The following is a 15,357-nucleotide window of genomic DNA, read 5'->3' on the forward strand; positions in this document are numbered from 1 at the left end:
CCACTGCCATGGCCCCCTGAGTTACTAACCCAAAAATAGACAGTGTTGTGGCAGACAGAAAGTGGGTCAGAGGGGTTTGAGTGGTCAGGAGAGAGTAGGTTTTCCAGTATCGACAGGGGCAAATATTGCCAATTATTTCATCATTTATAATTTGACTCTCCCAAGTTAAACTTCACTCTGTTTCGGGTAATTCTCTACCCCAGTGTATTTGCCCCGGTCACGTGCATGCAGCTCAGGAATGACTGAAAGAAAACATTGCTCCTAGCTCGGATTCAGATTTCATGACAGCGCTTTCTTAAAGGCCCAGTATACAGCGTGCCCACATGTTTGAGAAATCAGACCTTGCGTGTTAAATTTGATTCTTAAATTCAAAATTCTTCAGACTGTTGCAACAACAAACATAACATTTGTAAACCAAATTTGTTTAGACATCTTACTTTTTGACTTGCCAGCATTTTGTTGGATGTTAACTGGCCACTGGAGAATTTTCAGGAGAAATCACTTTTATATTTGACACATTTTAAGTATGATGTTCTGACGTAGCCCTCCATAAAGACTTGACCATTGTGGTTTGAACTAATGTGATATTTCATGGTTCATTAGTTTTGCTTTTGCTTTTGAATGGAAAATCTGAAAGGATGGAAATACACCTGTCAAACATCCATTAAAATTCAACAAAGTTAATTTTTTTCCCCTGTCAGACCATAATTACACCATTTGTTTATTCTAGTTGCCTTTGCTGTCGCTGTCATAAAAAGCCTACTAATGATTACTCTTCCCACCACATCCTAACCAAAGTTAACCATTAGGATATATGATGTACTTATGCAGATACAGTTGTTCTTGTGGCAGTAGTACTGCAGCATCGGCTTTTGGTAGACAGTCTCGTCGACAGTTTACAGTAAACAAGGGTCTTTAGAACAAATATACTATATTCATATTAAAAGATCAAAAAGATTAAACTTGAGCAGAGTTTGACAGATTCAGCCCTAATGGACTCTAGACGCAGATTTGGGAAATACAGAGTGGAGAGGGAAGTGCTGGATGAGGAGAGACTGGAAGAGGTAACGCAGAGAAAATCATACACTGACGCTCACCCTTCTTTAACTGAACGACTTAAAAATTCCTTAAGGTAAGGTGAACTTCATGGCTTGATTTTGTGACACTTACTGAACTGTAGATATAGATGTCTGATATGATCATGTCAAAGATGATATACTTTAAAATATCAGCCAATATACAGACATTCACATCTGTCTCTATGTGTCCCCTTAAATCTCTTCCAGATGTACAGTACCAAAACTGAAACGAAGTGTGGTGAGCAGCCTGCCCGTATTATACTGGATGCCCAAATACTCGGTCTGGGACTATGGCATGCCAGACCTCGTCTCTGGCATCAGTGTGGGCATAATGCACCTGCCACAAGGTACAATGATAGTCCATAATAGTTGGATCGATTTCATCAATACTGCAGAAATAACATGTTCGGTGGAACTGAAAACATCATGTGTTGAGTACATTTTGTCACTTGTGGGTCAAAAACCTAACATGTAATTTTAAAAACACATACAATACTGTGAATGTCAAATTTATGAACACATATTCTTGTTGTTTCATACTTTTGGAGGATATTCCATTTGTCCACAAGGTTAAAACAGTACAGAGTCATAAACATACAGTACTTCTGCTTCTGCTTTCCACAGGTATGGCATATGCATTGTTGGCTTCTTTGCCTCCTGTATTCGGGCTCTACACATCCCTCTATCCAGCATTGATCTACTTCTTTTTTGGAACATCACGTCATATTTCTATAGGTACGTAGGAAGGGGCATTGTACAATGAGAATTATCGTCTTTGTGATTGCAAATGTTGTGCCAATTTACTGTGTTCAGGTACATTTGCTGTGCTCAGCATCATGGTGGGTAGTGTGACAGAGAGACTTGCTCCAGACAACAATTTCCAGAAAATGGATTACAACAACCTCACTGTAGAGGTGGACATAAGTGCTCGTGACTCGTACAGGGTGCAGGTAGCAGCTGCTACTACTGTCCTAGCAGGACTTATTCAGGTCTGAAAAACAGAACATCCCAAAAATAACAATGACCTATTTTGGTGTTACTGCTGCTAAACCTCATATGTACATAAATATTTGTGTTTACAGGTGGTACTGGGTTTGGTGAAGTTTGGTTTTGTGGGAACATATTTGTCTGAACCTCTGGTTCGGGCTTATACAACAGCAGCTGCAGCCCATGCTGTGGTGGCACAACTGAAATACATCTTTGGGGTGTCACCAAAGCGGTTTAGTGGTCCGCTGTCACTGGTGTATGTGAGTACTGTCAAGTTCTTGGAAAAAATGAGAAATAGAGAAAAGATGAGTGTCACTGGCCACAGAAATACCTCATCAGCACATAACATTTGATGTCACAACGTGCTGTAGCCTGCCGTTGAGATTCTCCTATGTAATGTATTTCATGCTGGAAACTTGAAAGGTGTAAACCAACAGGACATATGGTCAGCACACAGTTTTCCAGGAAGTAAGAGCAATGGACCCTTGATGTAAAAATAAATTATTTTGTTATTTACTGTGAGATACATGTACAAAATGGCTCTGAGTATTAGCTAACAAGGTGTAGAGGGCATTTTAAACTCAAGTATGACCCTTACGTGTGTAAAGCTCATCGTGTATGTTTTTTGTGCGTAGTAACATGCCTTAACCACTTGCTGCTTTATCTTTCTTCATTTTCAGACTTTGAAAGATGTTTGTTCCTTGCTGCCAAAGACTCATCTTCCCACGCTGGTTGTCAGCGTTGTGTCCATTGTGTTTCTAATCTCAGCCAAAGAGCTCAACTCCTTCCTGAGTCCAAAACTGCCAGTACCCATCCCAGTGGAGCTAATCACAGTCAGTTGACACAAGGACACTCTCTGGCCTCACTTTGTTATCACCTCTGTGCTCTTGTGCTGATGCTGATATTTCAGCAATGAAAAAGCACAGACGCAGTGGAACCAAGGAGCTGAATCAGCGGAAGTGTCAGGGACTCTGCATTTTGTGCTGTTCACAGCAAAAAGGAGATACTTATGGCTAATAATTTGTTCCATGTTTAACATATGATTGACTAGATTTTTAATGATTGATGTTTAAGAGTTGAAATGTTTGTGAAATTGGTTTCTTTGTGTGTTTGTGTTTATGATCTGTATGTTTTTTTTCTGTGATTGCTGTAGATTGTAGCAGGAACACTGATATCAAACTTTGCCCACTTGAACAGTAACTACACTGTCCCAGTTGTTGGAGAAATTCCTAGTGGGTATGCATCTGGATTTCAGTTGCATTGCTGTCATTATTTTTTGACTCATGTTCCTCACTTGATTGGTTGTGACTTAAAATATTTCCCTCTTGTCCTCTTCTTTTCACCAGGCTAAGTCCTCCTGGGGTACCGGATGTGAGCATTTTTGGAGAAGTTATTAGTGATGCTTTTGCACTGGCCATTGTAGGATATGCCATATCAATTTCACTTGGAAAAACATTTGCACTGAAGCATGGATACAAGGTGGACAGTAATCAGGTGAACTTGCATCAAATATCTCATGAATTCTCCTGATACCCTTTTCACATTCTGTATTTCTTTGCTCATTGTAATGTTTGTTTCCATCCCCCTGCAGGAGCTGGTGGCACTGGGTCTCAGTAATACAGTGGGAGGCTTCTTCCAGTGCTACGCTGTCTGCTCCTCCATGTCTCGAAGTCTCATTCAAGAGACCACTGGAGGAAAAACACAAGTGAGTGGATGTAAAAAAAAAAAATCAACATAACAAATAGAAACACTTTGGAAGTCATAACATGTGCAGCATTACTTCACAAGCCAAAGAAATTTAAATGTTGTGCTGCAAATATGCAGTTAATATGACCCAGTTAACTGAGACCTCAACAACAAATATAAGAACCATGTGGAAATTAAAAAAACTGATGCTACTAGAACATATATCAAAGTTTTGAGCTTCAACAGCAACATACAAAATGTATTTATTATTTATTACCAAATATGCTTAATTATTGGAGAAAAAAACTGTAATAGTCACCACTAAATGGTTGAAATATGTGCTTTCATATAGTCAAGCTGCTCACCTAAGAAAGATATGTAATATAGCAACATGTCTGTTGAACACATATATTAAGTGAAACCATTAACAGCCTTTGTTGTGTTCTTGCAGATGGCAGGAATGGCCTCGGCTGTAATCGTGTTGGTGACAATACTGAAACTTGGACCCTTGTTCCAGGAGCTGCCAAAGGTTCTGTTGCTGCACCACTTGTTTTTGTTGTACACAGATTTGCAAACTTTGTCATGCAAGACTGGTTATGTGTAATGTAATAGATTTTTTGATTTGCCTCTTTCACATTTCTGGGTACAAAATTAATCATGTTAAAAACTTGGATGTGCTTGTTTTAGGCAGTCCTTGCAGCAATTGTCTTTGTAAATCTGAAGGGTATGTTCAAGCAGTACGCTGACATTGTTACACTGTGGAAGAGCAGCAAAATTGATCTGGTGAGTAAAATATCCTTAAAAGAAACAACTGTGTCAACCGTGATTTTGAATCTTCTTATTGCCTGACTGGTGAATACAACAATGTCATACTATGTCCTCTAGGTGGTGTGGTTGGTCACTTGGGTGTCAACCCTGCTCTTCAATCTGGATATGGGTCTGGCAGCATCTATTAGTTTTGCTCTGCTTACCGTCATCTTCAGAACTCAGCTGTAAGACTTCTCTGCAAATCAGCATAGTATACTTCTCACTACTATATCAAAGTCATACTGCTTGTAAGAGGCAACATTAATAAGTGCTGTTGTGCTGCAAGATCTCTATGATAAGAAAAATTCTCTGTGCAACTAAATTGCAGCTGTGATGACATTTTGTGTTTATTTTCCCATTCTTAGGCCAACATACTCTGTTCTGGGAAACATTCCAGGTACAGAACTGTATGTGGATATGGAGACCCACAGAGAGGTATTACTGAAAGATGGGAAACCATAAATAAAAGCTTTTGTACACTGACTGCAAAAAAAAGCTAATGATGTGTGTCTATTTGGCAGGCAAGAGAGATTCCAGGTGTTACTATATTCCGCTCCTCTGCTACAGTATATTTTGCTAATGCTGATCTCTATCTTGAGGCCCTGAAAGAGAAGGTTTGCTCTCTCTCACTTTTGAAGTCTACTGTAACAATCTTGCCCTCTTCTTTTTATGAAAGCAACAATTTCTTGTTTTTGTTCCTTTTGATATATTCTTATAAGATGGTTAAGTTTTGTTTTTCTTCCTTGTGTTTTCAGAGTGGGCTTGACATCAGTAAAATGATTATTTATAAGAGGAGGCAGGAGGCCAAGCAGAAACGTAGAGAGAAGAGGGCAGAGAGACGGGCGAAAAGGCAAGCCAAGAGGAAGGTAATATGTATAAGATAACAGCAGCAACATAGATTGTTATTGTCCATTTTTATAAAACATTTAAAGTGTCCAATGGCCAAATTACCAAACAAGTCAACAAAGTGATTCATTTTACTGACCACTCCTCAGCGGCAGGCTCAGAGGGCAGCTGAACAGCTGCCTGGAGTGCCGGGGTTCTCTGTGGAGGATGAGGCTGGTCACTGGAGGGACACATGCATGGACGGGAATGTTACAGATAAGGAGGAGCAGGGCTGGACTGAGAGGGAGAACGGGACAGTGTTTGTCATACCAACCACACCCCGAACACCAGATGGACACAGCAGATGGGAATACCTGAAAGGAGGAGATCCGGACAACACCAGTATAGGGTGGATGTCTGAGCTGCAGGATGGAGACACCACCACTCTGGGCTCCAGCAGTGAGGACACCTTAAGTCACGACCTGGAGCGCCTCTCTCTCGGGTCCCTGGGCAAGTGGACCTGGGACATTCACTCCATCATTCTTGACCTCTCCACGGCTAACTTCATCGACACAGTTGCTATCAAGACTATGAAAAATGTAAGTACTAAAGGGACAAACATCCTGTAAACAAAGGGTAAAAAATGACTGCAAACAGCCCCAACATTTCCCCTTGTTTTAACCATTCAAGTCCTTATGTAATTTTTTTCAAAGTTCTTTTTTATTGATTTTAAAACTTTTAGAAACAGATCAACCCTCCCACCCCATACCACATGCAATATGACACCACCTATATTCCCACTCCCCACCTCTTCCTCCCATGGTGTTAGTGTTACTGTTACCTTACTTCACACAAGTCTAGATACAAATACCAAAAATCGACATCCAGTATATGGCACCTGACATAGAATATGTTCAAATATGCAAAACAAGATGAGACAAGGTAATACAGGAAAACACAACAGTACTCAATAGAATTGAGTACTGTTGTGTCTATTCAGCTCTGTGTCAAGGACCAAGACCAATATAGAAGACAGAAAAAGTAAAAGTGCAAAAAGGCAAGAAAATGTTTTAAAAACGGATAAAGAGAAACATGGGGGGAAAAATTAAATACTAAAATAAATAAAAGATTATTCCAGTACCTGTGTCAAGGTTTTATATATAAGAATGTTAAGGAGGAGCTCTAAACTTTTAAGAATTTCTGCAGATTTTTTGGGTTTATGGGCCCTATTGTCCTGAGGAAGGGTACAGATGCAAAAAAAGGAGACTTGTGCCTGAGCATAGTAGCATAAAGATTGCATTTGCCTTTGTGCTAGCCTTTGCATTGGCAGGAAAGTAGGGCCTAACATCCATAATCCAGTGAGTAATTGCGGATGGAGCAGCTTCCTTCCATCTCAAAACAAAACTATAAGGCGGCATGCCAAAACAGTAGTTAAGGCAATTATCTTTTGACCCCCTGAAGATAGTTGTGTCTCTTCTGGAACATTTCCAAAAATGGGCAGAAGAGGTTAACATTAGTGCTGTGGAAAAGGCAAATGTAAGTGTAACTTGAGAAGCACAAGCAGCATTAAGGTCTTGCCTTTGAAGTTTAAGGGGGGTCTTAAGAGTTATGGTTTTCATAAACAGCAAATTTATCAGTGTTAATGAGCACTGATTTTGATTGAATTTATTCTTGATAAGAGTCAATGCCCCTGGGATGGGAGTTTATTAACTGATGGCAGTTACTTTTAAACACTGACAGTGCAGTTTTACACTCGTACACTTAAATTAATACTGATGAACAGGAGTCGTATTCAACATTTATTATATTGGCAGATTTTCCGGGACTTCAGTGAGATTGATGTAGATATCTACATGACTGGCTGTCAGGGTAAGTGCATACCTTCTTAAATCCTGCACAGATACTGTTGGTTTTTATCTCGGTGGTACTGAATCTCTGCCTGTAAACTGTTCTCTCCAGCTTCTGTGGTCGAGCAGCTGGAGCTTGGTGACTTCTTCTCCGAGTCAATAACAAAGAGACATCTTTTTGCCTCCGTCCATGATGCTGTACTCTACTGTCTGGACCATCGTGGAGCGTCATCGATCCCCAGATACGAGCCATCGATAGTGCGTATGATGTTCAGGTGACACTTTATTTGGACAGTCCAATGCTGATATTTGACTGTGAGCTAACTTAAAGGAGGCTGTTTGCTGTAAGTGCACTTTACAGTGACACATTTTATTTATCAGTTGATTATCAGCTTTGAACAATCCAACCAGTGTGACTGATAAACATATTGTGTGACGCATTACAACATTTGATCATGTTAATTTAACTACTTTTTTAAAACTGCTTTTTCAGGACATGGAGGGGAGCACAAAACTTTAGCGACTTCAGCCAAACAGGACATCCAACCGTCAGCACAGAGGATTCCAACATCTAAATTTATAAATGAATCATGTTAATAATAGATACTCACACTGAGTAAGGTTTAAAACAAATAAGTACATATAAATTAATGATCACATGACTAAATGTTTTAGTGTACCTTTCATTTTAGTGTTGAATTTTATTAATATTTATACATTTTGTCTTTAAGGTATGTAAAAGGAAGACTAATGCTGAATTGTAACATGACACACAAGCTTAATTTAACTATTAAATGTTGGAGAGGAATACAGTGAATTTTAAAGAAAAAAAAAACATAAATTAATAAAATCTGAATAATACATTGTGTATTTGAATCAAGAAAATAATAAGGAACAAAGACAAGGCAACATGCATCACACTGCGAGTGTGTGAGCCTTTTTTGGTCATGGCAGCAATAACAACGTAGGACACTGAAATGTTTACAGTTGGCATTTCAATCAAGTGCAATTTTTTGCTCATAAGCAACTGCAAAACTTGTGTGGCTAATGCATGCAAAGGGAAGTTTTTGTATCTCAACTCTTAGATGAGTTTCTAGTGCAACATTCCTAAAATGGGAAATAAAAGTGGATTAAAAAAATAACAGGAGAACAATATCCAAGCAATATTTGACAAAAGCGTCTCTTTACAGTTGCATAAACCCACTGTGACCTCATTCCCTGAATAAATCTTGTCTCTACATACCGGCCACAGAGGGTGATACCAAAAAAGTTGTGCACAGGACTGAGGAAGGCTAGGTAGATTTTTTTCTTTTTAAATTTTGGTTTATGAGCTACAAGTCTTGATGGACATCAGAACTCTGTGTATCAGGGTTCAGAGTCACACCTTCATCGTCCTCATCCTCTGACTGCTGTGACACCAGCTGCTGGTAGCGAGCTTGTCGCTGGTAATCTGGATCAATGTTGATCCATTTATTGGCAACCCACTTTGTGCCATGGGTGACCACACAGCCTCCATGCAGGGCATACTCATCCTGCTCTCCAACCCAACCTATGGAGAAAAAAAAAACTTGTTTAACTTTGGTTTATATTATTCCTGTATTTTAAAGGGTGTACACTGATATTTTGGCTACCACACTTTAATTTAAACACACATTGACCACTTAAACTGGTTGATAAAGATGAATTACTTGAACAGTTTTGTTCTCTCAGCTGACTTTACAATGGAGCCCATTTGGTTTAGTTTACTTTAGATTAGCCAAGATCCTCTGTGATGCTACTAACAATTTCCTTTTTTGCTAATGTGTGCAATGTGCGCTAGTAATGGTACCTCTTCCATCGGAAAGATAGTTGTACCAGAAAACAGCTGTCCCTTTGGCAGGCTTCACCCTAAGGTTACTCTTGTCACAATTCCTCCTGGTGTCCAAAAGGTCGACATCATTCTGTATGAGAGACTAAAAATACACAATCAAACTCAGCGACGCACTCACTGTAACTTCAGCCCCAAGCACTCACTGACAAACAAGTGAGTTAACACAGATATGAAAGACATGCACAGTATGTACACAATACTTTTTGCAGGGCTGTGTGCGTTTCACATTTCCAGACCCACACACAATTACGCACCACTTCATCATAGGTCCTGTTGTCTGCCACAGGGAATGCGGTCTCCCCGCCCCCCTCAACAGAGTTCAGGTAGAAGAGAACAGTGATGTACCTAAGTGTGCAACACAGATTAAAATTGACACACACATGTATGGTGCAAACATACCCTACACAAAAACACACACACACATACAGACACTTTGCAAACAAGTGGCAAGCACACAAATCTTTTCCGAACTGACAATGTAGAGTCACACAAACTAACATGCCAGTTGTCACAATGGAATGTCAAAGCACAGTTTAGTAATCACACCGGACAGATGACTTCAGATCTGTACACACACAGACTTCTTGTCAAGAAAAGCTACTTGATTTAACTCAATCAACACTGCAGACGTCGGTGACCTCACCTGCAAGACGTCTCGAAAGGAGTGGAGGTGTTGGCAGCAAGACGTGTGTGTGTGCAGGCGGTTTCGGGATAGACAGGGCCGCTGTCATGGTGGGCGTGGTAGTGCCCTCCCTCTTCATAGCGAACCACCTGGAGCGGCTCACTGAGGTCCACTAATGAGGATGGGAGCCGGGTGAGGCGAGTCACCCTTTGTTAGAGAAAAGTAAAGGAAAGAAGTTGGAAAGTCTGGAACAAATATTTCTAAACACTTTTGAAATTATCCGTTCTATTTGTGAGTCTTGCACGTTGTAATATTTTATTGCAAGAGAGGGATGCACAACAGAAATTATAACATGTCTTCCTCACCTCGCCTTGATGTCTTGGAGGACTTGGTGAGCTCCTTTGCCCTGGTACAGCCAGGTGTGTCTGCTGTTCCTCACCAGCTGACTCCTTTTCACTCCTCGCTGCAGCAAGAAGCGCTGGAAGGCATCATTGCTCAGAAGCCTGAACTCCTCTAAACTCAGCAAACCTGTCCAACATATGAGAGTGTACACACTTTCTGATGCTGAAGCTTTAAATGATCATCATAGCATGCGTTACTGGCCCTATTCATACCTTTTATAATAATTATTATATATCCTGAAGTGTCACATTTAAATATGCTCTCCAGGAGATATGGATTTGAATTTTTCAGTATTACTCGTTTAGGGAAATTAGGTTTCTACTACTGCTCTTTCATAATCTGTATATAAGCTGTATATTTGTGTTTAAATGTGACTTGCAGCTCTTTTGAGATAGATTATTGATGCATTTTCAACACCTCATGTTCAAATTGAAGCTAATATGAGTTCGATGTGCATTTCATATTCTGTGAATATCGCCTCATATTCATATCCATGAACTGTGTGCATATACAGCGCAGTGTATCAAATCACTTAGGTGCATCCCAATGACACTTTAGACTACAAAAGCACCACAGCATCAACATAAAAATTAAATGCATCATTTTAGATCATATTAATGCTAAATGATTCCTCTAATATGTGCTATTTAAACAATGTGTTTAAATCAGTGTATGCTGTTTTTATTGCACTTAAGTACAAGTATTAAGTTATAATCTCTAAGATTTTTTTATTTAAATAAATGTCTGTTAAGTCACTATCTATCGCCGAATGACATAACACACTGATGAGTGAGCCTATGGCTCGCTGATGAAAGCTCTTGCATTTGCAGTATTATGATTATTACGAACCAGTCGGTGGTGACTTTCCCACCATGCATTCAAATCACAAGCAGCGCAGTTAGTGATGCATTTTCCATCACCCAGTGGTTGATCTGCCAGAGAGGGTAGACGGACCTAACGCAACAGACTCACTCCTCAATTCACTTTTGACAGCGTGACATCATACAGTGACACTGTTTGGATCTCTGGCAGTGAGGTCGAGTGAGGTCTGAAAACACCTGCAATTACCACTTAATGCCATGTGGTGTCGCCAAAGAGAACAAAACAGAGATCTTCCAGATTGCCACTTTAAAAACAAAAGTATGTATCTCTACAAAAGTGATTCATCCTTCAAGAGTGATTGTTTCATTGTTCCCACCCATCATTTAGCCAAAACCCACCACTCCTCTCCCTACTGTGTTGTACACTGGCACTGCAAAACTGATTTGTAGCCTATAACATTTGTTAAATGCACAAAAGTGTTCAAAATTATCTCTCACAGATAAGATTTATGATCCTTAAGTAATTGTGATGAGTGTGAATATAATACATACTTTTTTACATGCAAATATGAACTAGAACTACTGATCTGCAACCCAAATGTTTTCAAAACAGTGGAAAATATGTACATTTATGTGACATTGAAGATTGGTAATGAGTGCAAAGTGAATAGTCTTAGTTAAAACCAAGTTAACTTCTTACCGTTACCATCTTTGTCAGCTTTGAGTCCAGCATAGATTTCTCTCAGATTCTCCGGGGTGAGCCAGATGCCGTCTCTCACTCGAGAATGAGTCAGTATCTGTTGGAGGCACAGTGGTAAAGACAGGATGAGATAACCGACTCTGAACCAAGAAACTATGTGACATGTGACACAATGTGCTCGCAATCCACAAACTGACATACACCTCATGGAGCTGCAACTGTCCGTCCTGGTTGATGTCAAGAAGGTTGAAGATCTCGTCTGGGCTGAGGTTGAGTTCCTTGGCCAGCTCTTCCTGGCCATCTTGTACCATTAGCTGGCTCTCCATTAGACCCTTCAGCTGCGCCAGCTGCATCACGACACGGCACTCATCCTCTGACAAAAACCCAGGAATCTCTGCAGAAATACACAGAGACAGACAGACATACTGTAGAGCTGCAGCATGTCTCTCATTTTCTGATCTTCCACGCTGCCATATTGTATTGTACAACTAATATTCCATTTTAAAAATGGCTCTAGTTTTGTGCAGACTATAGATTAATCATTAATTATTTTGCAGACCCACTGATGCACAGATGGACCATTGATTTAGTTCATCTACCTGCTGCCTGCAATACTGGATTTGTTGCCCATTCAAAACACTCATGAAGACAACAAAATAAGTGAATTAATAGTGATTACAGCATTTAAGAGGCAGCTGAAATAATCACAAATTCAATACATTCTCCACGTAAAAAATGCTTTTTAATTTTTTTCCATCAGGACACCTAATCCAGGTAAGTTCTGCATATGTTAATGCATTGCTAGTTCTGTTCTGTGCTCTTAAGCCAGAGAGCTTTAAGCCCTTAATTGGATCACATGCACAGAGCTGAGGCTACTTCAGGATTTATTTGGGGTGAAGTGGCTTATTCCATACAGCCATGATTGATCTTGGCATATAATATACATTACATAGATTAATTTATATAAAGATGAAAATATAACAAAGAGGGAAAGTGTGTTGTGTTTAACATACATAACATAACCTCATAGTTGCTTTCACCACAACAAGAAACATGTTTGGTCACTAGAGGCTTAATGTGTGTGTGCTGTAGATTTGTTTTTATCATAAAAGTACTTCGGCTCTTACCAAACAGCAGAGGTTTCAGACTCAGAGTTCGCATTTCATGCACTTTATCTGGCACTAATGACACCTTCTGGACATGTCCTACCTGTAAGATAAGTGGGAGAGGTGATTAATAGGTGGTCCATGTGTGTGTATGTGTGTGTGGTCTGTCATAGGCTACTTTTGGGGACAAATTCAGACTGAGGACCAGTTATTTGGGTACGACTTTCCCAACTGGGGACAAAAGTTGTGTCCCTAAATGGGAAAAAGCTGATTTTTGGGTCAGTGGTTAAGATTAGGGTTAAGGGAAGTCTCCAAAGTGACCATAATCTGATGTATATGTGTGTGTGTGTGTGTGTGTGTATATAAAAGACAGAGAGAGAGAGAGTGAATGTAACAGTGGCATGGAAGCATCACCACATCACTCACCCTTATACCCTCGATGCGTGTGAGGGAAACATCACGCAGGAACTCGGCTTTTGATGGCGGACGTCGAGCCTCGGGGCGCTGCTGACCGCTGCTCGGAGCATCACGACTCCGTGTGCCATCTTCCTGCCCGCTACTGTAGTGCACGTAAAACAACAGCCCTATGACATTGATAATGTAGACGTGAAAAAACACCATCACTACCACAAAGTACGAGCGGGAGCAAACGCTGCTCTTATGGCAGGAGAGGCGCTCGCACGGCGGCCGGAGCGGCAAGGTCGCGCTCCTAGACGCGGTCGTCGTGTCCTCGGTGTCTGTGCTTTCCTGGTTGTCACTCATTTCCCTGAGATTCAAATATGAGTTGATACTTCATCAGCTGTCCATCTGACAAATCAAACGACGAGATGAAGGTTTGCTAGTTGCACAGATGAGCTGACAGATGTCCAGTTTAATTAAAAGATAAAACCCTCAAGGAGCGCTTTGGGCCAGTGTCTCCGCTGCAGCATTGAAGTCGTTTTGCAATGAAAAACCATCCACGGAGGGTTCATGGTGAAACTGTGGTCGTTTAAGCCGAGAAGTCAAACTACCGATAGGCACTGTTATCTTTTCAACCACAGACAGCAGCGCTGCAGTCTTGGACAGGCTTGTTTACACTGCAGCAGTCAGCAGCGGCAGCGAGGCGCAGTGCGCATCCAAACCACGGCTGAGTTCATCTGAAAAACCTGCTCAATACATCTGAGCCAGCATCGACTGAGCGCATACATCCTTCAAAATGAGAGATACATTTGTGACCAGAACAAAACAACACGGTCTATGGGATATAATTTGTACACGCCATCGCCCGAAACAGCAACAGCCTGTCTACCTACCGCACAATGCTGTCCTCTGCTGGCCTAAACTGTCTCTCTCCCCCACCCCTCTCTACTATTGAATAAAAGCGAAACACCAAAATCAATGAATTAAAAGTCCAATAAGTATGTTCCAGCACTTTATGAAATGCTTTGGTCTCTATGAACTTGGCTCCTATTTATTTAGGTCTTCAAAACAGATCACCAGGTCATCTCAGTTCTCACTGGATATGTTACCAAACGGGTAAACCGTGGGGTAAACAGGTCATTGATGTATAAGGAGAACAGAAACAGGTCCCAACCAAGTTAATTAGTTAGTAGTTCCGGGTCTAAAAAGTAAAGCCAATGCGGAAGTGCCTTAAACCTAAATTCTTTCTAATGGCCAGTAGGGGGCGACTCCACTGGTTGCAAAAAGAAGTCCGATTGTATGGAAGTCTATGAGAAAATGACCCTACTTCTCACCTCAGTAAACTGTTTCCTAATGAGTTAATGGTCTCAGTCGCTAGTTTCAAGTCTTCTTCAATACAGTGTGATGTTCATTTAGTAAATTATGGGCCCATTTTAAGTAAAATAGACAATAAAGCAGGGTGTGCTTCAGGGTGTGGCTACCTCGTGATTGACAAGTTGCTACCACGGCGACAACGCTGATTACGTAACATCACCATGGCGTAACCCGAGATTCACAGAATGAAGGTGTAGTTGCTGCTACTTAACAGTGTGTTTTCAGTTCATGAAAGTTAATTGTAACATTTTGGTCTCCTAAAAAGTCTTGTTTAATTGTTTGGTTGTACTAAAAGACCCTCAAAGGAGTTGGCTGTTCAGTTTTTCCAGTAAGTACAGTTTTAGGCCTGTTTTTCCGCTAGCGAAAATTAGCATTAGCATTATCACAGTAAACCATGGACTGTAAATGCACCGTGCTAACCAAGCTAGCAGCTAGCACTATGGTCAGCTCCACCCTCTCGTACAATTATGGTCACTTCTGACTCATGGATGTATTATTAGCTCTCATAATACATCCATATTCTGGCTCCAAAAATCAAAGATGGCGACGGTCAAATCGCTAAACTCAAGGCTTCAAAACAGCAGTCCACAAACCAGTGGGAGATGTCACGGTGACCACGTCCATATTTTTTTCTGCAGTCTATGGTCCCAGCAGTAAGTGAGCTTAGAAAGTCTGATTTCAGATATGCTGCTCCATCTCCATGGAATAAAACAAAAGGTCATGAAGGTTAATAGTTCCCTGTACCTTAGTGAGGGTACAGGGAACATAACCAAAACAAACTGAAAGGAACATAGACTCCAAAATTAAATATTTGCATACAATCTAATCATAA

At 40.6% G+C, this 15,357-nt stretch overlaps 2 protein-coding genes across 2 annotated transcripts; one reads left to right on the plus strand and one right to left on the minus strand.

Moving 5' to 3' along the window:
• Positions 1-838: 838 nt before the first annotated feature.
• slc26a6l (solute carrier family 26 member 6, like) lies at positions 839-8,487 on the plus strand. Its single transcript, XM_044347855.1, has 19 exons — positions 839-1,132; positions 1,287-1,426; positions 1,704-1,814; positions 1,893-2,068; positions 2,162-2,326; positions 2,747-2,899; positions 3,220-3,302; positions 3,413-3,560; positions 3,658-3,771; positions 4,204-4,281; positions 4,440-4,535; positions 4,638-4,744; positions 4,925-4,994; positions 5,081-5,173; positions 5,315-5,425; positions 5,555-5,983; positions 7,199-7,253; positions 7,344-7,489; positions 7,725-8,487. The coding sequence occupies exons 1-19, from the start codon at positions 993-995 to the stop codon at positions 7,749-7,751; spliced, it is 2,442 nt and encodes an 813-aa protein (XP_044203790.1). The 5' UTR covers positions 839-992; the 3' UTR covers positions 7,752-8,487.
• p4htmb (prolyl 4-hydroxylase, transmembrane b) lies at positions 8,185-14,038 on the minus strand. The gene is made up of 9 exons (XM_044347863.1): positions 13,179-14,038; positions 12,774-12,855; positions 11,850-12,040; positions 11,647-11,743; positions 10,089-10,251; positions 9,745-9,930; positions 9,356-9,446; positions 9,060-9,183; positions 8,185-8,780 (listed from the first exon to the last, which is right to left on the minus strand). The coding sequence occupies exons 1-9, from the start codon at positions 13,512-13,514 to the stop codon at positions 8,563-8,565; spliced, it is 1,488 nt and encodes a 495-aa protein (XP_044203798.1). The 5' UTR covers positions 13,515-14,038; the 3' UTR covers positions 8,185-8,562.
• Between the last annotated feature and the right edge of the window lie 1,319 nt (positions 14,039-15,357).

This window comes from Thunnus albacares, chromosome 4, assembly GCF_914725855.1.
Source record: "Thunnus albacares chromosome 4, fThuAlb1.1, whole genome shotgun sequence".
In the NCBI taxonomy this organism is placed as follows: Eukaryota; Metazoa; Chordata; class Actinopteri; order Scombriformes; family Scombridae; genus Thunnus; species Thunnus albacares.